This window comes from Chionomys nivalis, chromosome 20 (assembly GCF_950005125.1).
Source record: "Chionomys nivalis chromosome 20, mChiNiv1.1, whole genome shotgun sequence".
In the NCBI taxonomy this organism is placed as follows: Eukaryota; Metazoa; Chordata; class Mammalia; order Rodentia; family Cricetidae; genus Chionomys; species Chionomys nivalis.
The window spans coordinates 6,557,780-6,585,191 of NC_080105.1; the positions used below are offsets into that span (position 1 = coordinate 6,557,780).

Genomic DNA, 27,412 nt, shown 5'->3' on the forward strand with positions numbered 1-27,412 from the left:
TCCTGGCTCAGGAAGCAGCCCTTACAATGAACTTCTGATCCTCTCCATAGTGAGGTGAAAGGACCTATCCCAGTCCCTCTCTGCAGGACACTAGGAGAAACCTTGGAGAGGACACAAGATAAGACCTGCCGTCGTGGAATGGTTGTTTGAGATTAACTTGGAGGATGGAATCTCTGACCTCAAATGGCATCCCAAATTGGGTCTTGATATTTTGTGATAAGGCACCCCCCAAAAAAAACCAGTTTGAGGCAGAGATGATAGCTGACTGGTGCTTGTACAAACATGAGAACTTGAGTCCTAGAACCTGTATGAGAAAAGTATGAAACCCGGCAGGAAGGTGGAGACCAGTGAGTCCCTGGGGCTGGCCGATCTGCAGGCCTAGCTTGATATGTCAGGCCGTAAGCCAATAAGAGAAACAAGGCTAGAGCAGTGGTTCTCAACCTTCCTAACGCTGGGACCTTTAGTACAGTTCCTCATGTCGTGAGGTACCAGGCACACGCTACCTACTCAGAGACACAGAGAGACACAGTTCTCTCTCTCTCTCTCCTTCCTACCTTTCTTTTTTTTTTAAATATTTATTTATTATGTATACAATATTCTGTCTGTGTATATGTCTGAAGGCCAGAAGAGGGCACCAGACCTCATTACAGATGGTTGTGAGCCACCATGTGGTTGCTGGGAATTGAACTCAGGACCTTTGGAAGAACAGGCAATGCTCTTAACCACTGAGCCATCTCTCCAGCCCCTCTTTTTGTTTTTTAAGACAGGGCTGCTCTGTAGACCAGGCTGGCTTCAAACTCACAGAGATCCGCCTGCCTCTGCCTCCCAAGTGCTGGGATTAAAGGCGTGCGCTACCACCGCCCAGCCGAGACACAGTTTTCAAAATAATACCCCAACCATAAAATTACTTCATTGCTGCTTCATGAATATAATTTTGCTATTGTTATGGCTCATAATGTAAAGATCTGATATTGAACCTCCTCAAGGGGGTCGAGACCCACAGGTTGAGAACCACTGGTCTAGAGGGCTAGCTTAGTTATTTATTTTTTTAATATTTTATTTATTTATTATGTGTACAATATTCTGTCTGTGTGTGTGTCTGCCTGCAGGCCAGAAGAGGGCATCAGATCGCATTTCAGATGGTTGTGAGCCACCATGTGGTTGCTGGGAATTGAACTCAGGACCTTTGGAAGAGCAGGCAGTGCTCTTAACCACTGAGCCATCTCTCCAGCCCGCTAGCTTAGTTATTAAGAGTACCATTCCAGGGAGGCACCTGACAAGGACATACTTATGTAAATGCATGCTTGTGTGTACATACAGACACGTACACATGCATGCACGCATACTCCTGCACATGTTCATACACACGCATTCACACACACAGGAAGAACTAGTCACCTGTTGCTCTGGTGTTGAAATGAAGGCCCGTGGTTCATGGCTGCTAGGCAAGTGTTTTGCCAGAGAGCTGTGCTCCCAGATCCATTTGTTATCTGTCTGTCTATTTATTTGTGAAACATAAATAAAAACATAACCCTGGATGTTCTGGAACTTTCTCCGTAGACCAGGCTGGCATAGAGTTCACAGAGATCCGCCTGCCTCTGCCTCCTAAGTGCTGGATTAAAGGTGTGTGCCACCATACCTGGCTATAAATGGTGTTTTAAAAAATTCATTTTTCAGAGGCAGATGGACCTTTGTGAGTTTGAGACCATTCTGGTCTACATGAACTCGTTCCAGGACAGGCACCAAAGTTTCAGAGAAACCCTGTCTTGAAATACCAAATAAATAAATAAATAAATAAATAAATAAATAAATAAATAAATAAATAAATGCATTTTTCAGAGTGCTAGAAAGCTGGCGAGGTAGTTAAGAGACCTGGAAGCTCTTGCAGAGGACCCGAGTTTAAGCTCCCATCACCTGAATGGAAGCTCACAGCCATCTGTGACTCCAGTTCCAGAGAATTTGCTGTCTTCTGGCCTCCTCAGGTACCTGTACACTTGCATGTATATAAGTTTTTTTAAAAGATGAAAATAAATATTAAAAAGGGAGGTTATTTTGAAAACTGTGCCTCTGGTGAGGTATGGTAGGTAGTACATGCCCAAAGGTAGTAGTAGGTAGTATTAACCCAGAGCTGGGCAGGTTGAGGCAGGAGGAGTCAGGCATTAAGGCCAATTTCAGCTACACAGTTAGTTTGAGACCATCCTGAGCTACGTGAGACTCAGTCTCAGGCTGTCTCAAAATAAATCAATAAGCCAGGCGTAGCAGAGGCAGGCAGATCTCTCTGTGAGTTTGAGGCCAGCCTGATATATATAGAGTTCTAGGCCAGCCATGGCAACACAGTGAGACCCTGTCTCACAAGTAGATAGATAAGGGCTAGAAAGAGATGGCTCAGCAGCTAAGAGCACTGACTGCATTTTCAGAAGACCAGATTGCCAGCACTCAGCTAGCTCCAGTTCCAGGTGAACCGGCTGCAGGCTCTGCACATACATGGGTATACAGACATACCTGCAGGCAAACACCCATATACATAAAATAAAAATAAATAAACTTTTTCTTTTTTTTTAAGACAGGGTTTCTCTGTGTAGCTGTTCAGTTACTCTCTCTGTAGACCAAGCTGGCCTCAAACTCACAGAAATCCACCTGCCTCTGCCTCCCGAGTATTGGGATTAAAGGTGTATGCCACTACTGCCTGGCAAAAAAGTAAATAAACCTTCTTAAAATGAGTAAACAAATTTTAAAACTTCATTTGTGGCCAGATGTGGTGGTTCAGGCCCGTAATCCTAGCACTTTGGTGCTGAAGCAGGAGGATGACTGTGGATTCAACACCAGTCTGAGCCACAAATTGAACTTGGTTTGAGGTGGTATTTTTTTCAATTTATTTATTTTTATTTTATGTGCATTGGCGTTTTGTCATGGGTGTCAGGTTCCCTGGAACTGAAGTTAGACAGTTGTCAGCCGCCATGTGGGTGCTGGGAATTGAACTTGGGTTCTCTGGAAGAGCAGTCAGTACTCTTAACCACTGAGCCATCTCTCCAGACCTTGGGGGTATTTTTATTTTTGGTGGGGAGGGTGGACCTGAGAGGAATGGGAAGCAAATGTGATCGGGGTGTATTGTATGAGATTCCCAAATTATTAATAAGAATATTATGTTGGGGAAGAAAGAACAAAGGGAAAATAGCCATTTCACTTTTGACAAGGGTCATGGCATAGGTTTAGGACACCTGCCTGATGCTGGGAAGTCATGATTCCATCTCAGAACTGCACAAAAACATTCATTTTGTCCAGTTATTTTTTATCTTTTCTGTGCATGTGTACAGGTCATGGTGTATGTCTGGGGATCAGAGGACAACCTCGAGTGTTCCTCCTCGGGGCCCTTGTTCTCAGCTGTGTACGCAAGGCTAACTGGCCCTTGGTCAATTTCAGGAACTCGTTGTCTGCACCTCCCATGTCACCGCTGAGATTACAGGTGCACATTTACCACCACACCTGTCTCCAAAGGGTCCTCGGTGTTGTATTGCAGCTTCTCGGGGTCTCAGGCTTGTGTGCACGCCTTTTCTCTGCTGAGCTATCTCCCCAGCGCCAGAACTGCGTTTGTGTTTGTGTGGTGGTGGTGGTAGTTGTCCCTGTGTGTCTGCACACCTGTGTGTATATACGGAGCAGATGTTGGGTGTCTTCTTCTGTTGTGCTCCACCTTATTCCCCTGAGACAGGGTCTCTCACGAAACCAGAAGCTGGCCATTTTGACTAGGCTGGTTAAGTGGCCAGCAAGCTCCTGGAATTTTCCTGTTTTTCTGACCTAACATTCAAGTTAATAATACATACAAGGCCATGCCTGTATTTTCATGTGGGTGCTTGGGATTTGAACTCAGGTCCTCTTTGAAAAGTTTTAAATTATATCTCTTTATTTGTGGAGAATGGGGGTAGAAGTGTGAGTGGGGTGCATGTGACAAGGAGCAGGTGTTGATGGAGATCAGAGGATTTGTGAACTTGGTTCTTTGTACCTACCATGTGGGCTCTGGAGGTGAAACTCAGAATCAGGATTGGCACCAAACCCCTTTTATCCGATGAGCCCTCTCACACACCTGACCCTGTCCTGCTTTCACAATAGCTGCCCACTGAGCCATCTCCCAGTCAGAAACACAGCGGAAGGGCTTGGTTTTTTAAATATTTATTTATTTATTTTGTATATAATATTCTGTCTGCGTGTATGCCTGTAGACCAGAAGAAGGCACCAGACCCCATTACAGATGGTTGTGAGCCACCATGTGGTTGCCGGGAATCAAACTCAGGACCTTTGGAAGAGCAGGCAATGCTCTTAACCGTTGAGCCAGCCCCGAGTTTTTGTTTTTGTTTTTGTTTTTTTTTAATTTTATTTTATGTGTTTGCCTGCATGTTTGTCTGTGCACCACATGCGTGCCCAGTGACAGTAGAGGCCAGAAGAGTGCAGCAGATTTCCTGGAGCTAGAGTCACAGATCTTTGTGAGTACCATGTGGGTGCTGGGTCCTCTAAAAAAAGAACAGCCAGTCCTCTGAAAAACTGAGCAGCTCTCCAGCCCCAGAAATGCATTTTTAATTTTAAAATATAATGACTGAAAAGTAAGATTCTCTGGCAGTGGTGGTGCAGCATTCTGGTAATCCCAGAATGCTGTGGCAGGAGAATAGAGCATTCCAGACTGGCCTGTGCTACATAGTAAGATCCTGCCTGAAACAAAACAAAACAAAACAAACAAACAAACAAACAAAAAACCCAGCCAGGTGGTGGTCCTGCACACCCTTAATCCCAGCACTCGGGAGGCAGAGGCAGGCGGATCTCTGTGAGTTCGAGGCCAGCCTGGTCTACAAGAGCTAGTTCCAGGACAGGCTCCAAAGCTACAGAGAAACCCTGTCTCGAAAAACCGGGAAAAAAAAAGAGTAGAAGAGAAAAAAACCCACCTTTAATCCCAGCACTCAGGAAGTAGGGGATCCCTGCATTTGAGGCCAGCCTGATTTACAGAGGGAGTTCCAGGAGATCCAGAGCTACACAGAGAAATCCTGTTTTTGGGGGTGGGGGGGAGATCCAGTCTCAAAAATAAGTAGATAGGTAAGTCGGTAGGTAGATAGATAAAAGAAAAAAGTATTCTGTGGTATAAAAAGAAAGTTATATAGAATAGTAGCTTGTAACAGAACTGTAGAAGTAGAATGCTGTCCCCTGTTGATCCTCCTGGGTCACTGTGCTATTTTTAAATGTGCCTGTTGGACATCTGTTTTCTTGCTGAGGCACCTTTTACTGTGACCATCTTGCAAACATGCTCACATCCCAGGATGTGCTCTGTGAAGGGAGCAGAGGAGAATACACAGCTTGTACTGTGGTCCATTGTTTTGTTGTCTCGTTGTTTGGTATTAAGCTTTCACTGAAAGCTATTTCAATATTTCAGTAGATAGCCCAGTGAGGTTCTGTGAGCCAGCACTTGGGAGGCTGAGGAGACTAGAGGATCCCTGGGCTGTCTATTGAAACCCTGTCTCAGAGCCGGGCAGTGGTAGCGCACGCCTTTAATCCCAGCACTTGGGAGGCAGAGGCAGGCGGATCTCTGTGAGTTCAAGACCAGCCTAGTCTACAGAGCTAGTTCCAGGACAGGCTCCAAAACCACAGAGAAACCCTGTCTCGAAAAAACAAAAAACAAAACAAAACAAAAAAAAAGAAACCCTGTCTCAGAAATGATGCCAGGGATGTACTGGCATCTGGCATCCTTATGAGGAGAAAAGATGACGTAGAGACAGCTGTTACGGAGAGGGCCAGCAGCATATGAAGGAGTAGCTCCTGGTGTGATGGGACCACAAGCCAAAACCTTCAGGGCCGTTGGCAGCCACTAGGCCCGGGGCAGATTATCCTCAGAGCCTCCAGAGGGTCCTGACCCCACCAGGCCTCACAGCCAAACAGAGGGCTCTTCTCCACAGTCCCACGTCAGCTCTGCCGTGACTGTTTGTGACAGCAACTCAGGCAAAGGGGACAAGCGCCTGTGACTCCAATGCTGGCCAGAAGTTCAAGGTCAGCTTGGCCCACTGTGTTTTAAAACATTGGAAAACTGCCTGTGACCCAGAACTGAGCATCTCAGCATTGGGAGGGTGAGGAAGGAGGGTCAGGAACTTAAGGTCAGCCTTGAGTATGTACCTAGCTGGAGGCCAGCCTGGACTACTTGATACCCTGTCTTATAACAAACACACACACACACACACACGAACAAACAAACTTGCAGAGAGAGGATCCAGTCAGATAATGAGCTACTCTGTCATGCTGGTTCTTAGATCCTTGTGTTTAAGTTCCCACTCTGTCTCTCTTTCTCCTCTCTTCCCCTTCTCACTTTCCCGCTTCCTTCTTTCCTTTTCTTTCTGACAAAGTTCCCACTACGTAGCCCAGGCTAGCCTTGAACTTGTCCTCCTACCTCACCCTTTCCAATGCTGGGATCACAGGTGTGTGCTGCCATGTCTGGCTTCTCCCTTGTTATCTTTCATTTGTTTTTGTGGTTCTGGTGGTGGAACTCAGGGTATTGTACATGTTAAGCAAGTTTTCTCCCATTGAGCTATGAGCTATATTATATTCCCCAACCATTTTTATTTTTAATTTTGATACAGGGTCTCACACTGTAGCCCAGGCTGGCCTTCAACTCTTTTATTTTTTTGTGTATGGACGTGTAACTGGAGGTTTCTCTCCCACTCCCCAGTTCCCAAATAACCACTCTGAGGCTTAATATTAATTACAAACTGTTTGGTCTATTAGCTCAGGCTTATTAACTAGCTCTTGCTACTTAAATTAACCCATTTCTGTTATTCTATATTTTACCATGATGCTCGTGACCTTTTAACTCGCATCTTGCTTCTCTAGCAGCTGCTGTTATTTCCCTTGACTCTACCTTCTTTTCCCCTTTATCTTTGCTTGGATTTCCCACCTGGCACTATTCTGCCTGGCTATTGGCCAAATCAGTTTCTTTATTAACCAGTGGTAATAAAACATATTCACAACATACAGAGGGGCATCCCACATCGTGGATGTTTTGCTTACATGTATATTTGTGCATCACCCACATGCCTGGTGCCAGCAGAGGTCAGAACATGACATCAGATCTCCTGGAACCACAGTTACAGATGGTTGTGAGACACCATGTATGTGCTGGGAGCCAAACCCCTGACTGCAAGGACTACCAGTGCTCTTAACCTTGGGACTATCTCTCCAGCCTGAGCTCACTAGATCCTGAGACTGCAGGTAATCTTAGGTTATTTAAAAGTCGAAGTTGGGGCTGGAGAGATGGCTCAGAGGTTAAGAGCACTGCCTGCTCTTCCAAAGGTTCTGAGTTCAATTCCCAGCAACCACATGGTGGCTCGCAACCATCTGTAACGGGGTCTGGTGCCCTCTTCTGGCATGCAGGCATACACACAGACAGAATATTGTATACATAATAAGTAAATAAATATTTACAAAATAAATAAATAAAAGTCGAAGTGGTGTAGTGCGATGCACATAGTTGTAACAAAGATATTGTTTAGGGACCTAGGACAAGAAAAACAGCGTAGACGACAGAACTCACAGTTTGCTCAGGTGTGACTTTCTTGTCTGCAGAATGGATGGGTGCACCAAGCTTCTGGCAGCTCTGAGCAGGAGTCTAGGCTGCTGTCAGGAATCCTGCAGCCACTGCACCCTCCTCTGCAGTGTGTGGTCCCCTCACCCCGCCCTGGAGGAAACAGTCCTGGTGCCCAGCTCCCAGCATGGTGGGAGGACAGTCTGCTCCCTCTCAGGCCTCCCTAGAGCAGATGGCACTTAAACATGGCAGAGAACAGCTAAGTGTCCTCCCAGCACTCAGGACTTGGTGGCGAAGGATCAGGAGTTCAAGGTCATCCTCAGTTATATAGTTGAGTTCAAAGCCATACATAAGACCCTTTTTCAAATGAAGAGTCAGGCATGATGGCACACTCCCTTAGTCCTAGCACTGGGGAGACAGAGGTGGGAGGATCTCTGAGTTCAGGGCCAACCTGGGCTACACAGTATGACCCGCCTCTCAAACAAACAGAAAGATGGTAGGGGAACACTGGGCTGGAGTGCTGCATGGCCTGTTTGATCCACCGGTCTCAGCCCTGCTTGCTTCCTTGTTAGGGAGCATACTAGCCAGCTTGTATCATGTGCCCAGGAATATAGTGACAGAGGGAAGGACAGGGATATAGAGGTCACATGGCCTCTATCTTGTCACAGCAGCAGTAGGATCTGCCCCCATTCAGGGAAGCATCAATATAATGCAGAGCTGCACTGGGCAGCAGTAGAGACCTGCGCAAGGACAGGAACAGCTGGCGAGGCTAAAGCACCATGCAGGCTCTGGTGCTTCCATGGCCCCCAGCCTGAGTGGGGATCTAGTGGAACGGGGTACAGGAACCACTTCTTTTAGGGGAAGGGCTCAAGACAGAGTTTCTCTGTGTAGCCCTGGCTGTCCTGGAACTCACTCCGTAGACCAGGCTGGGCTTGAACACAGAGATCCACCTGCCTCTGCTTCCTAAGTGCTGGGATTAAAGGCGTGCACCACCCTCACCTGCCTGGAGAACCACTCTGCACAGGTAACACTGGGAAGAGTGAGAATTAGATTTTCAAGGTGGGCTTCAAAGAATGCAGAAATTTTTTTTTAGCAGAGCAAAGTATGAAGATGTGGAGTTCAGCGTGTCCAGGTAATTTACCTACCTGTCCATCAAATAACTGAGTAACCAGGTGCAGAGCACTGCACTGTGGTGAGAACCTGGGCTTTTGACGTGAGCAGCAATAACTGAAGGGAGCCAGCATAGCGCTCTAGAGCCTCTGGTAGTAGTGTGGTCGGTGAGAACAGAGGACAGTGACATTTTGTACAATTATTTACCGTGGTGGGGGAGGATGTGCGTGAGTCAGTTCTGTCGGTTCACCAGACAGGTTCCAGAGATGAACTCTGACCGTCAGGCTCAACAGCAAAGTCTTTTCCTGCCCAGCCATCTCACAGACTGTTTTTTCTTTTTTCAGTACATTCCCACCGAGCTATATGTATCCCCACTCCTATATGGACCTTCTCATCTTTGAGACAGCGTCCTGCTAAGTTGCCCCAGCTGGCCTGGGACTTTCCATGTGTCCCACCTAGGCTGGCCTTGTACCTCAGACCCCTTGTGCTGGGTTAGCAGCTGTGCCTTGTGGCCAGAGCTGTCTGGGTCTTTTGAAATCTGAGAGATTGTGAGGCATGCATAGAGCTCCCAGCCAGGATGACAGTCACAGTCCCCAGAGCACAGAGTGAGGAGCTTCTGTCTGTCTTCAAGCCTGGCAGGCAGGGTTAGCAGTCAACAGCCACCATGCCAGACACCCCAAACTCTATGAACTAGAAAAGAAACCAGCCTTTATCATTGGCAGACTGATAGTAATTTGCTTCAGATGACTGTCATTATGGGATGCACTGCAGACCTGTCGCTGAGCAGTAGCCCCTTCCAGGGATAGGGTGGGGCTGGCTGCAACCCTGAGGCAGGGGTACAGGTAGACCTCCCTGGGTAGCAGAGATCTGACACTCAAGGATCTGAGGATGGAACCCAAGCCTCCTGCAAGCTAAGCTCCTCACCTGTCGTACCGCAGTTGATCTGACACTCAAGGATCTGAGGATGGAACCCAAGCCTCCTGCAAGCTAAGCTCCTCACCTGTCGTACCGCAGTTGATCTGACACTCAAGGATCTGAGGATGGAACCCAAGCCTCCTGCAAGCTAAGCTCCTCACCTGTCGTACCGCAGTTGTGTCTTGGAGTTGTCACTGCATCGCTCCCCACCCACCTTGCTTGTTTAGGCAATGGAGTGATGGCCAGGGAAAAGCAGTAGGAGAGGGCGGGGCAGCTCAGCGGTAGAGTGTTTGCTGGCACCGTAAGGTCACGGGTTCCATCCCTAGTACTGAATGGAAGTTAGTTGAGCCAAGTGTGGCGTGCACCTGTCATCCCAACATTCACAAGGTAGAGGCAGAAGGGTTAGGAGTTTACAGTTTTCAGCTGCACAGCATGTTTTTGGCCAGCCTCAAAGAATAGTACAAGACCCTGTTTGAAAGAGAAAACAAAAATGAGTAAAAGAGGGCTAGTGGGTGCAGCTCGGTGCTTCAGCAGTTTCTCAGCACCCAGAAGCCTTGCTTCAACCCAGTACCAACAAACAAAATTGGATTTGAGCCAGGCATGGCGTAGCACATCTATAAATCCAGCGCTAAAGGAGACTGAGGCAAGAGGATCAGGAGTTCAAGCCAGCCTAAACTACACGAGACCCTGTCTCAAAAACAAAGCTGGGTGCCGGGCGGTGGTGGCGCACGCCTTTAATCCCAGCACTCGGGAGGCAGAGGCAGGTGAATCTCTGTGAGTTCGAGACCAGCCTGGTCTACAAGAGCTAGTTCCAGGACAGGCTCCAAAACCACAGAGAAACCCTGTCTCGAAAAACCAAAAAAAAAAAAAAAAAAAAAAAAACAAAGCTGGGTGGTGGTGCATAATTTAATCCCAGCACTTGGAAGGCTCTGACAGGTGGATCTCTGGTTTACAGAGCCAGTACCAGTACAGCCAGGGCTACATAGAGGAACCGTGTCTTAAAAAACCAGAACGTACAAACGGCAACAACAAAAACAGAATAGAAGACATATCTATTTTTTTTATTATATTTATTTATTTATTTATTTATTTATTATGTATACAATATTCAGTCTGTGTGTATGCCTGCAGGCCAGAAGAGGGCACCAGACCCCATTACAGATGGTTGTGAGCCACCACGTGGTTGCTGGGAATTGAACTCAGGACCTTTGGAAGAGCAGGCAATGCTCTTAACCTCTGAGCCATCTCTCCAGCCCGACATATCTATTTCTATAAACCAATTTGGGTCATACAGATCAATGTTTTCCCCTGCTCCATAGTTTGCACTTCATCTGCCCCCCCATCACCCATACACACACACACCCAGAGCAAAGTGACCATAGAAAGCAGAGCTCAGAGGTGGCAAAATGGCCACTTGACCAGGAGATGCTTAGCTGACCTTACCTTAACTAGGAAATTCAGGCCTGAACACTGAGAGAACCCTGTGCTGTTTCTTCCCGGGCAGTGTCCCTATGGTGTTCACTGGGAAAGGAGTCAGGAGGGAACACAGATGAGAAAGACAGGACGGGGATGGCTGGGGGCAGTGTGTAACTGTAAATGTTTAACACTGGGGAAGGACATGAAGAAACAGCCAATAGACCCCAAAGCCTGGCCCCTGCAGCTCAGCACCAGTAACAGGATGGCAACACTGCCATCTGCTGTTAGATGTGAGCTTGGTTCTAGTGTCATCTGTGTCCTTCCTCGTGTGTTCCACCCCCACCCACCTTTTACTGAAACCTTCAGCTCCTGACCCTTCTGTACTGTGGTGCACTGTTTGCCTAGTCCCTAAGTGTGTCCTCCGTAGATGACAGAGCACCAGATAGAGTTCAGATAGTAAGCAAGTAGCCTACTGTATCGTTTAGGAAACTGAGCATGCTCAATACCGATGCTTTGTGTTTGAGCTGGTGCCTGCCCAGCAAGCAGCCTCCACCCTCAGAGCGCTTGCAGACGGTTTCTGTGTTTGCTTTCCAAGCCACCATGGGTCGCTGTCCACCTGACCAAACCGCCTGCCTCTGGGGAGCAGAGCCTCACAGATGGCGAGGCACATTCTGCGGAGTCCTCACATTCCCACTGTGGGTACAGGAGCCACATCCTGTCCTCCTGAACTGACATCTCACCGAGCTTTGTCCCAGGACAGGCACTCCAGAGCACCAGCTGGCTCATCACTGAGGCAAGGGTGGTTATTATTAGCTAAGGAGAGCCCAGCCTTGAATTTGACCTTCCTGCAACAACTCCCAGTGCAGGGCGACAGACTGGCAGCACAGGAGACAGACGGAGGCCGGCATATTGCACCGGCTAGGAAACCGCCTCCCCACTAGGTGCTGTTGCCTATCCCAAGATTTTTAAAGTCATGCAGGCCTAGTCTTACAGCCCCTCAGATGTGCTTTTCCCTGGCTTGTAAAAGGCTGGGTAGCCTCATGCCAAGGCTAGGTAATCTGACTGCCGTCCCTCAAGTGTGCTTTCTCCTGACCCATCTTCTACCAAGCTACTTATGGCATTAGCCTACAGCAATCACAGGTTAACTAGTCCTGAGCCTACTGGTTCAGACACTGACTTCTGTCCCTGTCCCAGGACATGAGCTTGGAGAGTGACTCCTGAGTGCCAAGATTCAGCTTGCAGGGCACTGAGCTGCTCAAGACACTGCTTGTGACAGAGTTATGTTCTATTTGACTTTGGAAATTGATGTCCAGCCTCCTCCAGCTCCACCCCTTGGCTCTTCCTCTGGGATAAGTAAAGGCTTAATTAAGGAACACATGGTTTTCTAGGACAACTTTGAGGTCTGGGCTCCCTAGGGAAAGGATCTCCTGTAGCTTTGAAGTCCTGTGCTAGGCTTGATTGAGCATCTCCGAAAAGTAAGGGAGATTCCTCAGTAGAGGGTGAGTGAGCAGCCGTGTATACACACCAGTAGCCACCTGGAGTCACTGTCACCTTTGTGGATCAACAGGCCACAGCCTCCTTATCTACAGAAGATTTTTTTGTAGATTTTAGAGTGCTGGCAGTGGGGGTTGGGGAGCTTAAGATGTTACCCCACCCCTCCTCGCTGCCCTTCATGGGAGGATTCTAGGCAGCCCCTCACCCCCTAGCTCCTCACTGGGGAATTCCAGGCAGAGGTTCTATCAGTTTTACTCCCAACTCCCCATCTATAAAGCAGCCCTGGCCGTCTCCCGTTCAGACAGATTAGACAGTTCAGACAAACAGAAAGGCAGGTCTGGCGTGGGACGCTGCCACTGTGCCCTGTTTGTGGTATATGTCTCACTCCTCCACACAGAGGCCGTTCTCCCAGTGTGCACTCTGCCCAGAGGTCTTCTAGGAAACCAGCTAACAACAAGCCCTGCAGAAGGTGCCCCCCTAGCGCTCTGCATGTGTCCTACAGTGACCATACCGCCCCACAGCCAGCACCCGCTCGAAAGCCACAGAGGCTGTCCTTGTTCACTTGGCATTGTTTTGTAGCCTTTATTTCACCCATTCATTCTCGTTTTCTTTCTTTATTTGAGGCAGTTCCCCATTCTAGTGCTGGGGTGATACGTGTGTCTCGCGGCACCTGTTTTTATGTGGTGCTGGGATGGGAAAGCATGGCTTTCTGACTGCTAGGCAAGCACTTTACCAGCTGAGATGCAGCCGAAGCCCTAGTTTTAGTCTCTTTGATTTCAAAAGACAGGGTTTCTCTGTGTAGCCCTGACTGTCCTGGAACTTGCTTTGTAGATCAGGCTGACCTCGAACTCAGAGATTCACCTGCCTCTGCCTCCTCAGTGCTGGGATTAAAGGCGTGCGCCACCACTGCCTGACTAATTTTAGTCTCTTTATAGTCTTGCATATTGCTTACTAGGGTGTTTTTATTTGTATTTATTTGTTTATTTATTTTGGTTTTTCGAGACAGAGTTTCTCTGTGTAGCTTCGAAGCCTGTCCTGAAAGCTGCTCTGTAAATTTATTTTTTATTTATTCTTAATTTTTAGGTGCATTGATGTTTTGTCTGCATATATGTTTGTGTTAGGGTGTTGGATCCCCTGCAACTAGAGTTACAGACAGTTGTTAGTGGCCATGTGGGTGCTGGGGATTGAGCCCGGGTCCTCTGGAAGAGCAGTCAGTGCTCTTAACCGCTGAGCCTTCTCTCTAGCCCCTGGAACTTGCTCTGTAGAGCAGACTGGTCTCACAGAGATCCGCCAGCCTCTGCCTCCCGAGTGCTGGGATTAAAGGCGTGCGCCACCATTGCCTGGCTTGTTTTTCTGTTTTTGAGGTCTCATTGTGTAGCACTGGCTTGTCTGGAGCTTATGATCCTCCTGCCTCATCCACCGGAGTGCATCAGAAGTAACTTTTGGGCTGTTGTGACTCCTCCTGGGCTACTCATGAGCTGAGGAAAGAGGCTGGGCCCTGAGAGGGAGTGCTGGTGTCCCAGGATGTCAAACAGATAGGTGGCCCAGGCTAGGCACCACAGACCTGCAGGGTAGATGATGTCCCCACCACATGGGACTGGTGGTGTCATTGGAGTTGGTAAGACCGGCTGAGTTTTCAGGATACTCCTCGCTTTATAAGCAGCTTAACTTTCTAATTCATCAACTATGTCAGTAAAGCTCTGTACTCAGGTCGGACTCGGGGTTCAGATTCCTCATCAGGTTTCTGATCTATCCCTGCCTCCTGACCCTGTATTCTATCCATGCATCCACCCATCATCCATCATCTGTCATTCTGTCATTTCTCTGGGGATAGAACCCAGGACCTTAAACATGAAAAGCTCCCCCCCTCCTTTTTTTTCCTTTCTTTTTTTTTTGGTTTTTCAAGACAGTTTCTCCATGTAGCTCTGGCTGTCCTGCTGGAACTGCTGTGTAGACCAGGCTGGCCTCAACTTAGAGAGCTACCTGACTTTGCTTCCTGAGTGCTGGGATTAAAAGTGTGTGCCACCATGCCAGGCTATTTTTTATTTTTAGGAAACAAGGTTTCACATTTCCCAGGCTGACCTTGAACTCCTCCTGAGGCCAAGGTGAAAGGTGTGCACAGCCGTGCCTGGACTTCAGACCTGTTTTATATAAACATACATTTTCTTTCCTGGCAGTGCTATTGGTAAAACAGTCTCATGCACTAGGCAAGGACACATATTTGTGTCCCTGTCCCTTTATCATATATGTCCTGTTTCCCACAGTTCCACTGGGAGGTGAGTTTTGAGGGTCAGTGCCCCACAGTCCACAAGCACCTTTGATAAATGATGTGTCTGCTCAGAGCCTGCACATCCTCCTGGGGACTTTATTTGTTTTAAGTTTTTGTTGTTGCATTTGTTTATATGGGGTTGTGTGTGTGTCACAGTGCACACTTGGAGGTCAGGGAACAGCTCGTTGGCTCTTTTCTTCCACCATATAAGTTCTGGGGAGTTGCATGTGTTTTCAGGGCTCCCTGCACAGAAGAGTTCTCTCCTTTCCCCACCATCTAATTCACTCATCTTAAATTGGGAGGGAGTCCTGGAGACACACTTCTGGATCATCACTCGGTGTCCTCATTCCACCTTCCAGCTGTCATCCGTTCCCCTCTCTGAATACCTCGGGTACTGACACAAGCTCACGTTTCCTGTGCCAACCTCAGTCGTTGGTTTGTTTGTTTTTTCTTTCTTCCCTTCCTTAAATTACTAGGGTTGGGAGCTAGTGCCTCCTACAGGCCAGACAGAGCTCTATTGCTGATCCATACCCTCAACCCTCCTGCCCGTAATATCTTTATTTTTGTATTTATATGTGTCGGTTGTGTGGGCACCTGTCGAGGCCCCAGAACTGGAGTCCAGGCAGCCTGACGTGGCACGAGTCCTAGTGAGCTTCTGTCGCTGGGATAAACATCACGACTGAAAGCTGCTTGGGGGAGGACAGGGTGTTATTGCAGTTAGAATTCAGGTTCCACGTATCAGTGAGGGGAGGCAGGAACTAATGCAGAGACTGTGGAGGGGTACTGCCTACTGGCTCGCTCCCCATGGCCTGCAGCCTCCTTTCTCTTTTCTTTTTTCCCTGTTTTCTTTTTCTTTTTGGTTTGTTCAAGGCAGGGTGTAGCCCTGGCTGTCCTGGAACTCACCAACCAGACTGGCCTCAAATTCACAGAGATCCATTTGCCTCTGCCTCCTGAGTGCTGAGATTAAAGGCTCAGCCTGCTTTCTTACAGTACCCAGGACCATTTGCCCAGGAGTAGCACAACCCACAGTGGGCTGGGCCCTCTGTTTCTCCTGGATTGAGGCTAAAGCCACATTGAGGGAGAGTTGGGAGTTTACAGCTCCCAGTCAGTGCTATTGCTTTCCTGCAGCTGCTGCTCACCATCACACCGCTTTGTGTGCTGATTTCTCACAGCACTTTTATTTGTTGGTCCTGAGATGGCACCCCAGACCTCCTCTTACCAGGTTTACGAAAGCTGCACCCCCATCCTTGTTGATTGGATATCCCCCTCCACAATGGGGATTAAGCTCTGAGCCTCAAGTAGGCAAGGCTAGTGATACCCTGCTGAGCTGTCTGTCACAACAGGGGCTCCAACCCCTCACCTATAGATTCTAGGCCAGTGTTCTTCCACTGAGCAGCCCCCAGCTTTCCTTTCCTTTTTACTGATGCCAAGCTGATCTTAAACTCAAAGGCCTTGGACTCAGGTCTTCCTGCCTCAGCCTCCAAATGGTAGGGTGACAGGCCTGTATCACCAAGTCTGCTGATTAGATCATACAAAACCATGAGGATGAGACCTCAAAGAACAATGGGGCACAGTGACTTCTCTATCATTCCTTCATCTCTGCTTCCCCCTGAGGTCTAGTGGCCTGAGAAGGCGGGACACAGGTGTCTGCACTGGTCTAGATCTTCAGGGGAGAGTGCAGGGAACAAGGCCTTCCTTCACATAACTTCTTTCTGCAGAGAACAGGCAGCTGGTGTCAAAGAGAGCCCTTGGGTCTAGACTTGTAGTGGTATTTCATTTGAATTTTAATAAATAAAGCTTACCTGAAGATCTGAGAGTTGAACAACCCCACTGGTCAGCCTTACAGACCAGACAATGGTGACACACACCTTTAATCCCAGTAGCCACACTAGATGTCATAGAAACTGGGCGGTGCGTGCCTTTAGTCCCAGTGGTGCACGTCCATAATCCCAGCCCTAGAGAGGATTATAAAATGGGAGGAGACAGCTCTCAGACACAGTCTCATTCTGAGATTCCTGAAGGCAGGATCTCCATTTCAGACTGAGGTCGAGGTAAGAGCCAATGGCTGACTGCTTTGCTTCTTTGATCTGTAGGTTGAACCCCAATTTCTCTTTCTGAGTTTTTTTTTTTTTTTTAAATCTTGCTGCATAGACTCATGCTGGAAGACCACCCTGGATTGGTGGTGGGCTGGTGCTCAGTGGCTGTGGGTGTGTGGGTCCCCGATCTCTCTCCATTTCCTGCCATGCTGGTGATGGTCGGAAGAGTGTCCTTTCTTTCTTCTCCCTGCTGTGTGACCTCAGCCAGCCTCTTATCCTCTCTTATCTGCTAGTACTGATTCAGAAAAGCAGACTATTTGTGATGACCATGTGCAAGTGACAGAAAAGAAAGATGTTTGTTATGATGAAGCCATCGACCCAGGGCACAGCAGCTTCAGAATCTGATTAAAGCCAAGGGCAAGGGCATATTCTCCCTCTTGGGAGTGGAGCCAAGAGTCAAGTGCTGACCTGGGTGAGCCTCAGAAGTCAACAGCCAAGCTGCCGCCATCCCGCTGAGTCCAGCTCACCTCACCCAGCCTTTCTTGTTCCTCAGGGTTGAGTGTCCTGCTGTTCAGCACACCTGGGATGGGTAATGGTGTACAGGAAGGCTCGGTGCGCCTGCGCCAAGATGCTGAAGCTGTTCTCTCCGGGGCTGTCTCCTCAAAGGCAAGTACTGCCATCTCCCTCCCTGTGGGATAGTGATTCTCAACCTTCCTAATGCTGCAGCCCTTTATATAGTTTCTCTGTTGTGGTTACCCCAACTGTAAAATTTTTATTTTTTCCTTTTCTTTTCTTTTTTTCGAGACAGGGTTTCTCTGTAGCTTTGGAGCTTGTCCTGGAACTAGCTCTTGTAGACCAGACTGGCCTCGAACTCACAGAGATCCACTTGCCTCTGCCTCCCAAGTGCTGGGATTAAAAGCGTGTGTCGCCACCACCCGGCAAGAGTATTTTTATTGCTACTTCATAGCTGTAATTGTACTACTGTCATGAAACGTAAATATGTGTTTTTTGATGGTCTTAGGCAACTCTTGTGAAAGGGTCATTTGACCAAAGGGGTCTTGACCCACAGGTTGAGGACCTCTGCTGCAGGCTGGTCTCCGGGGTCCTCTCCAGGTCAGCGGAGCACAATGCAGTCCTTGCCATCCTCACTCCCTTGCATGGCACGAACCATTTCTATCTTTGCTCACAAGAAGATGCGTGCTGCCCAAGGTGTCATCAGAGCCTAGCTGATGCAGGAATCCAGCCAGGCCCAACGTCTGGCAAGAGGCCAAGGCCTCACTCCTAATTGTAGGAGGTCCTGGGTGGAGAGCAGGGGTGGCAGGCCTTGCTGCAGCTGAAGGAGACCGTCCGTCTGAAAGTGAAAGTGGGACTGGGGAGTCTATCTGTAGTCCCAGCACTCGGGAGTCTAAGGCCAGAGAGTCACAAGTGCCCAGCTCAAGCCACTCTTGTTCCCTGTGGACATCTGCCACCAGTGGAGGTCCTGCTGAACCCAAAACAGGCTTGCACAGTCCACAGGCCTCCCTAGGCTTAGCAGGCACTATACCAACAGTCCCAAAGTCCATGGGGTCAGTGACTGAGCTGGCAGTGCTTTGTGGTCCTCCTGACCTTTTCCTGGGTTACAGGAGGCACCTGGGACTGCCAGGGGGACAAGAGGATATATGTACCAGGGCTACTGGAAAGTCACTAGTGGGGTATTTAAGCACAGTCCTGAGGCTGGCTGACTGCCTGACAGAATGTAAAGCGTTCTGGAGAGCCTCCGGGACAACTCCTGCCCCTCCCCGCCCCTGCCCAGGGACCCACTGAAGGCACCACCGCCAGTGAACTCCCTCAGCCATCATTTACCACTGCCCCTGCCAGTAGACCACCAACGTCACCCCGTGCTGGCCTCTGAACTCTCAGCATCAACCCCTGCTGGCCACTGGACCCCCAACCTCACCTCCTGCTGGCCACTGAACCCCCAGCATTGCCCCGAGCTGGCCACTGAATGCCCAGCATCGCCCCCTGCTAGCCATTGGATCCCCAGCATTGCCTGTTAGCCATTGCCTGGGTGCTATTCTGCCCTTATGGCAGCCTCATGGAGGGCTAATTACTAGCTGGGCACGGTGTGGCTCTACAGAGCAAGTAGGGCTACATAGAGAAACCCTGTATTGGAAAAAAAATGGCTTCAAAATGCCACGCTGTAATTATACAAACAAGGGTGGGAATGGGAAGCACAAAGGTTTGTGAAAACCAGGAAGATGGAAGGACAGCTCAGGGAAACTTTCAGGGGTAACTGTCAGCCTCACCCCAAGAGGCTAACTGTACAAGGCCCAGCAGGACTTTAGATGACACTAAGGCTAAATGTGGAATGTAAGAGCGATGGTAGGAAAGTCTAGTCTGTGGAGCAAGATCCTGTCTCAAAATGGGGGGAGATAAGCATGTGGGGCACACCTTTAATCCCAGAGCTCAGGAGGCAGAAGCAGGAGGATCTCTGTCAGTTTGAAGCCAGCCTGTCTACTTAAAGCAGGTTCCAGACCAGCCATGATTGCACAGAGGGTCCCTGTCTCAAAATAATAAATAAAAAGGAAGAAGAAAAAAGGCTGGGAGACGACTCAGTCAGTAAAGACATGTTTGTAAAGTTGGGAGACCTGATTTCAGACCCCCAGGACCTGCAAGGAGCTGTAATGCCACGTGTCTGTGAGCCCATGCTAAGACAGAGAGCTTACTGGAGGATCCCGGAGCTTGCTGCCCACTCAGTCCAGCTGAATCAGTAAGCCCCAGATCCACTGAGAAGCACAGAATAGTGCTAAGCTCTGGCTGAGCTCTGGCCTCCATGTGTGCCCACTAACACTAAAGGATTTGTGCATCTCTGGGTCCTGGTCCTCCAGTGAGCATCCCCTCTAGCCTCTGTGAGGCCTTGACTACTTTGATTTCTGAGCCTGTGACCTGGTGCTCTGTTGTAGAGAGACCATAGACAAGTGCTCAGCTCCCTGCTGTCTGGAGCCCTGGCCGGTGCGCTTGCCAAGACAGCAGTAGCCCCTCTGGACCGAACCAAGATCATCTTCCAAGGTAAAGCCTGTGCATCTGCCCTTGTGCAATATGGAAGCAGCCAAGTGGTCACCTCCTCTTTTTCTCCACAGCCCCAAGTAATTTAAACTTAGTCTCATACTGTAGCCCAGACTGGCTTCATATTTACGCTGTAGTTTTGAACTTAAAGCAATTCTTCTGCCTCAGCTTCCTAAGTGCTGGAATCACATGTGTTTGCTACCACACCCAGCCCCAGCCCCCATGTTCTTCAGAGGTACCCGGGCCACCTTCCTGCACCTTGAGTCTGCCACACCTACAGAGTCTGTATCTCCAGACCTAGTCACCTTCCCAGGGACCTGGATGAGGCTATGGTTGTAACTTTCGGGGACAGCCCAGAGCCCGTGTCTCTCCCTGGGCACTAAACTGGGAGGGCCAGCCAGGTTTGGTCGAATGATGGAAGCCCTCAGCTGTTGGGAGAGGGGCCGCCACTGTTACTGTGCCTTGGTGGTGCTGGTGAGTCCCTGGCTGGTCAGTAGATGGAGGGGGGGGGTGGCTAAAGAAAGGAACAAGCCCTTTGTTGTGGCTGTGGCTCCAGACCCTGGCAGAGATTTCCCGCTGAGGGTAGGAGATATTCTCAGGCTTTTCATAGGGGCTGGGTGGGGGTGGCCAGTGGCCACAGTGGAGGCTCATCTCAGCCTTGGGGCTCTATACTTCTGGATCTTTCCCACAAGTCCTTCTGGCATACACAGCTCAGGGTCCTGCCCCATATGGTGAGTAAAGATGTGTAGTGTGGAATGAGGCAGGCCTGTGGGGCCATGGAAAGGCAAGCTAGTGCTGCTGTGCTGGGATGGGGGCGTGGACAACAGAGGGCAGACCAGGAGAGTCTTGGCCCTTGTTTTGAGAAGGCCCAGGTTCAGGGCTGGCAGCGTCCCCAGAGAAGTGAGGCCCTCCCAAGTGTACATCTCCAACACGCAAACTTCACAGCTTCTGCCCAAGCCCCTAGCCATTCTTAGGCCCCCTGTGCTGTCTCCATTGCCGTTCCTGGGGCCTATACGAAGGTCCCCCACCCTAATGCATTTCCATTCGTCACCCATACCAGCGCCAAGGAAGGTCAGGCCCCAGAGCCCCATTGTGGGGCTGCAGACCCAGAAGCCTGACTGTTAGATTTCATGGTCTCTTGTGTTTTTGTTTATTCCAGTGTCTTCAAAAAGATTCTCCGCCAAGGTGAGCTGCTACAGGGTTAGGTGGAGCAGGTGGTCTGGGAGGGCAGGTTTCCAAGGAGCCCCGCATTCACAGCTTCCTGGGGAGAGTAAAGACTGCTGTTGTCGCCTGATACCTGTGGGTGTGACTTGTCTCAGCCCGCTCACTAGAACGTTTCTGAGAGCAGCACCGTGAGACCAACAGCCATTCGGTGTATGCCGGGCTCCCAGCCTTGCAACCCCCGTTTCTGTTGATCACCAGTGCCCAACATTTGAGAGGGCCTGAAAGTGGGGTGCAGGGAGCCCAGACGATCACAGTTTAGGCTGATTCTAGCTGGGCAGGCCCAATGAGGGTTGCCACCACCCACTCTGCATTTGAGGGTGCTGCCCACAGAGTGTGCCCAGGGCTGTGGTGGCCAAGAAGTGCTGACTCCCTGTCTTCTCCAGGAGGCCCTCCGGCTCCTCTACTTCACCTACCTCAATGAGGGCTTCCTCAGCCTATGGCGTGGGAACTCAGCCACCATGGTGCGAGTGATTCCTTACGCTGCCATCCAGTTCAGCGCGCATGAGGAGTACAAGTGTATCCTGGGCCGTTACTATGGCTTCTGTGGAGAGTGAGGCCCCTGCCCACCAGGACTGCCCATCCTCACCGGGCCCCACCCATTTCCTCCCCAATTAGGCTCCCCAAGCTCTGACCCCTCACTAACCCCTCCTATAGGACCACAGTCCCCTCCCTCTTCCTTCATCCCACCCTCCATTCCTTCCCCTGTGCTATGTACTCAACTCTCAGTCCCTCTCCCTGCCCAGATCTGATTCCCATGCAGCCCCAGCCTTGGGGAAGACACTCTTCACAGGGGAGGGAGAGAAGAGGTTGCATTTGATACTGCCTAAGTGAGCCCATGAGTTCAACCACTTGGAACCCTTCTGGGTCTTCTGTTCCTCGAAGACTGAGGTATAGGCACCCCTATCCCTGCCTAGGCCTCAACTTGTTCTGCTTGTCCGCAGAGCCCTGCCTCCGTGGCCCCGCTTCCTGGCCGGTGCTCTGGCAGGAACTACGGCTGCTTCCCTCACCTACCCTCTGGACTTGGTCAGAGCAAGGATGGCTGTGACACCCAAGGAAATGTGAGTCTTGTCATGGGGTTCATGCTGGGTGCTGTCACCAGTAGAGGTGTGTGTGGTGCTCACTGGGGATCCCGCCAATGAGCGAGATTCTGCAGAGTTCCAGAAAGCATCATTTGTTCTCAAACACACCTAAGGGTGACTGGCACACGCCTTTAATCCCAGCACTTGGGAGGCAGTGGCAGGCCAATCTCTGCGTCAAGGCCAGTCTGGTCAACAGAGTAAGTTCCAGGACAGACAGTCATGGCTACACAGAGAAATCCTGTCTCGAAACAAACAAATAAACAAACCAGGATTGGGCCTGGAGAGGTGGCTGAGAGTGAAGAATATTGTTTGCTGTTGCAGAGACCTGTGTCCAGTACCCAGCACCTGGGTGGTGTCACAACTCTAGTTCCTTCTTTTTTTTTTTTTCCGAGACAGGGTTTCTCTGTGGTTTTGGAGCCTGTCCTGGAACTAGCTCTTGTAGACCAGGCTGGCCTTGAACTCACAGAGATCCGCCTCCCTCTGCCTCCCGAGTGCCGGGATTAAAGGCGTGCGCCACCACCGCCCAGTGTAACTCTAGTTCCAAGAGATTGGACACCCTCTTCTGTCTTCTTTCAGTATGTGCGCACACACACATACCACAAACACACACACACATACATACATGATACGTAGACATACATCCAGACAAAACACCCATAGACACTGAGACAGAGTCAGAGAGCCAGGTGTGTGTGTGTTGCCACATAAAATTTCAGCAGAAGCATAGGCAGACAGATCTCTGAGTTTGTGAGTTTGTGGCCAACCTGGTCTACATAGATAACTCCAGGCTAGCCAGGCCTATATAGTGAGGCCCTGTCTCAAAACAGACAGAAAAACCAAAGCTGGAGGGTTGAGCATCAAGGCAGAGATACGAGGGTTTCTGTTATTTTAAAACCAGCCTGGTCTGTGTAGCAGCCCAGGGACTAGGACACTTGCCTGGCATATGCACAGGGCATTGGTACCAGCCCTGTACCTGACAGAGCAGGTAGTGCCGTCTCCATAGAGTTCCCTCACTCTTGAGCAGGAGGAGGGAATGGGATACAGGCACTAAGCCCTGTAACATGGTCCCGGCAGGTACAGCAACATCTTTCATGTCTTCATCCGCATCTCGAGAGAGGAAGGGCTGAAGACCCTCTACTTTGGGTTCACACCCACTGTGCTGGGCGTCATTCCCTATGCAGGACTCAGCTTCTTTACCTACGAGTCGCTGAAGAGCCTGCACAGAGGTAAGGGAGGTGGAGTGAAGAGGAGGGATTTCAGGGACCCCACCCGTCCAGAGCGCAGGAGCTTGGATTGTAACCCTTAATGCGTTCACTCATTTCTGTTCAGTTCTGTAGAAAGGGTCTCACTATGTGACCCAGGCTGGCCTCAGGTTCTCCTTGCATCCAAGCAAGACCTTGAATCCCTCCTCATCCTCCTTCCTCCACTTCTCTAGCTGTCTCCCCACACTCATCTCATAAGGTGCTGGAGATAAAACTAAACCCAGGGCCTCTTGCATTTAAGGGAAACACCCTGCAAACAGGCAGCTCCAGCCCCCCCAGGTGTTTTTGTTAAATAGTGAGTATCTGGGGAAGTTGAGGCCTCTCACTGGGACTATGGGTGGCATTCCTGAAATCACTTCAGAATCTAGGAGTGGTGGGTGCCCCTGTGATCTGAGCGCTCAGGAGAATGAGGCAGGATTGCTGCAGGAACAGGGCCAGCCTGTGCCACATAACAAGACCCTGTATAAAAAACTGAAGTCTGTGTGTGGCATGCTAGCACACGGTCCTTGCGTCCTTCTGTGTGATGGTACAGTGTTAGTGTAGAGCCTGCATCTCCTCCACAGCTCACCTGCGGCAGCAAGGCAGCCGCCCGCATGCAGCTGGCAACAATGACAAGAAGAAAGTCTGCACACAGCACAAATACAGAATATTAACCCTTCATTTAGCTGAGTATGGTGGCTCAGGAGACTGAGGCAGGAGGATGGCATAAGATGGAGGACAGCCTGGACTACCCAGGGAGATTGTCACAGACCAGAAAGTGATGATAGGACCTGTGCATCCAAGGGTACCTGAGCCTGTGCTCCAGCACCTGCAGGTGCTTGAGGACCCCTGGCCGCCATGACCTAAGACTCCTCAGCAACATGCTTGTCTCTTCCTTTCCTGCCGTGCGGGCTGTGCTGGGCACTTGCTCTATGGAACACTGCCCATAGCCCCAGCAGGACACTAAGAGACCATTCTCCCAGCTGTCCCCGCACATGGCTAGAGTCTCATTAGTTTACTGAGGTCAGGCAGATGTACATCCTCCATGTAGGAGGACACTATCTGGGTAGCCCTGTACGCTTTTTTTTTTTTTTTTTTTAAGATTTATTTATTTATTTATTATGTATTCAGTGTTCTGCCTGCATGTATCACTGCGGGCCAGAAGAGGGCACCAAATCTCATTACAAATGGTTGTGAGCACATGTGGTTGCTGGGACTTGAACTCAGGACCTTTGGAAGAGCAGACAAAGGTCTTTTTTTTTTTTTTTTTTTTTTGGTTTTTCGAGACAGGGTTTCTCTGTGGCTTTGGAGCCTGTCCTGGAACTAGCTCTTGTAGACCAGGCTGGTCTCGAACTCACAGAGATCCGCCTGCCTCTGCCTCCCAAGTGCTGGGATTAAAGGCGAGCGCCACCATCGCCCGGCCAGACAAAGGTCTTAACCCCTGAGCTATCTCTCCAGCCCCTAGCCCTTTACTCTTAAGGGTTCAAGTGTCCATAGAGAATCTTGGGATGCACCCCCACAAATGAGGGGGCACTGAAAACTGCAGGATGGGGAACTGTGCTCCCATAGATTAGGGGAAACTATTGTACATGTAGCCTGGGTGACCTTGTAAGTCTCTCTGTTGCAAAATGTGTCTTTTTATTAGGCTGGGGCTTGGCTCAGTGGCAGATTCTGATCTGGCATACATGAAATCCTGGGTTCCATTCCCTGTACCAAAACTAAGAAAGGGTGGTCAGGAAGTGGGGCTTTAGACTCTGCAAGTGTGGCATTCATGTGCCCTCTGCCCTGCAGAGTACAGTGGCCGCCCGCAGCCCTACCCTTTTGAGCGCATGGTCTTCGGGGCCTGTGCTGGCCTTATCGGGCAGTCCGCCTCCTACCCTCTGGACGTGGTGCGGCGGCGCATGCAGACGGCAGGTGTCACAGGCCACCAGCGCGGGTCCATCCTGAAGACACTGCGCTCCATTGTCCATGAGGAGGGTGCAGTGCGGGGCCTCTACAAGGGCCTGAGCATGAACTGGCTGAAGGGCCCAATTGCCGTGGGAATCAGCTTCACCACTTTCGACCTCATGCAGATCCTGCTGCGCCAGCTGCAGAGCTAGGCCCACACAACAGTGGATGGTGAGCTGGTGGATTGAGGGCATGCAGCTGTGCACTGGCAGCCCTGGTAGTACCTTGAGGATGGGCAGGAGGGTGGGACCTGGCTTGGGGATGCAGGGCCCATAACAAAGTGCTGGCCCTCAGGGTATGACATTGTGATGATGGATCTTGGTTGTGCCCCTTCTTTCAGCTCCTTGCTAGTGGCTGGTGAGTTTCCCAGGGGCATTACCCAAAGGTTCCTAAGGGGTCAGCTACACTTCCTGACCCCTTCTTCTGACCTGCTGCTGATTCTAGTGCCCACTGGCACACTGGGCTCAGAGCCCGTCCCTTCTTGCTACGACTGTGCCTGGCCTGCAGATGTGACAGCCATTCCCTCAAAACCACACAATAGAGGGTTGCAGCTTGCTTAGTGGTGGCTGTACCTGTGTCTCAGTCCTCTACCATGCTTGCTCATCCTCTTCCAGGTGACAGATGGCTGCCCTTGCCCACAAAGCTTTCTCCCCAGAGCACTATACCCATCTTATTTCTGAGGGCTGCACCTCACCTTTGCCAACCACCTGACTTGTAACCTTTCCAGGAGGCCCATGGCCACCAGGCAGGAAAGGCAGGTACAGACCCCATTGGAAATGCCCATGTGGGTCTCCCTCACCTGGGATGTCTTCCAAAGCATGTCGCCTGGGCCACCGAACAGGCCCAAGGCTCTTGTTTGCACAGCACCCATGGAAACGGGGTGCAAACTCCTGAAACTGCCCAACCCTGAACTTTGGGTTTTCTGTGGGTCCCTGGTCCCCACTGAAGCTGTTATTCAGCCTGGCCAAATGAAGGCCCAAGATGGGCAGCTCGGCCTGTGTGAATGAGTGCAGAGGTGTCTTGGGCACCTAGGGACCACCAGCCAGCTTATCTCAAGGAGAGTTCTCCTGGGGTCCCCAGGGTGTCACAGGGACTTCATGCCTTTCTTGAGGTTTTGGGGTCTTTGAGACCGCACCCCCTTGTGTGCCCTCAGTGTGCCGCCTGGGCTAGCTTCCAACTTGCAGCAACCCTCCCGCCTCTAGAATCTGGTTTTCAGCGCATCCCGGCACACACAGAAATCCCTGTGCAGTCCAGCTCTGGCTCAGGTGAGCTGGTGCTTGCTGGCTCCCTCCCACAGCTGGACGGCAGCCCATCTCACTTAGGGGCTGAGCGGGGCGGCTTGACCCCCAGGCATTTTCAGTCTGGACTGCAGTCCTTCTCATTCCTGTATTTCTTCTTGTGCCTGTGATGCTCAGCCATCTCTCCCTTCACAGAAGGTGATGGGCCGTCCCTACCATGTCCCCAGGCACCCAGCAGCCTGTGGTGCTGTGAGAGACCATTCCCATCCTTGTGAGAGTACTGCCCACTCTGTTACTTGCCTGGCTGCTACACTGAGGTAGAGAGGGCAGGTGGCACCGTGTGGGTGGGAGAGGTGAGGGGGTCACATGTCCCTGATCTGCTTCCCCACATACCCCCCAGTAGCTCTGGCCTAGGGGCTCTCGGCCTCTGTGGCTGCCATCTCCCATGGTCACTATCCAGTCTGGAGTTCTATTTTGATGCCATGAAAACTTTGTTTATATATAATGTTTATATATTTTAAAGATTTGTGCCAAAAGAGTATATTTAATAAAAATTTAAGTAACTTTCACTTCTCACTTCTTCAACTCTAGCCCCTCCCCCATGCTGTGAACTTCAGCCCTGAGACGGGGCTGAGGCTATTAGGCACTCTTAAATATTTTGTGTATGGGTGCTTTCTCTACATGTATGTCTGACTGAATGCCTGGTGTCTGAGACCAGAAGAGGACGTGAGATTCTCTAAGCTGGAGTTACAGGTGGTCATGAGCTGCCATGTGGTGCTGGGAACTGAACCTGGATCCTCTCCAAGAGCAGCCAGTGCTCTCAGATTGCTGAGCCCCCTGGTTACCCTTGTT

The 27,412-nt window shown here is 50.2% G+C and overlaps 1 protein-coding gene across 1 annotated transcript; it reads left to right on the plus strand.

The window, feature by feature from the left end:
• Positions 1 to 1,854: 1,854 nt before the first annotated feature.
• Positions 1,855 to 27,123, plus strand: Slc25a42 (solute carrier family 25 member 42). Its single transcript, XM_057752705.1, has 8 exons — positions 1,855 to 1,982; positions 17,340 to 17,452; positions 19,729 to 19,834; positions 20,991 to 21,016; positions 21,439 to 21,605; positions 21,997 to 22,113; positions 23,209 to 23,360; positions 25,167 to 27,123. The coding sequence occupies exons 2-8, from the start codon at positions 17,372 to 17,374 to the stop codon at positions 25,472 to 25,474; spliced, it is 957 nt and encodes a 318-aa protein (XP_057608688.1). The 5' UTR covers positions 1,855 to 1,982; positions 17,340 to 17,371; the 3' UTR covers positions 25,475 to 27,123.
• Positions 27,124 to 27,412: the final 289 nt, after the last annotated feature.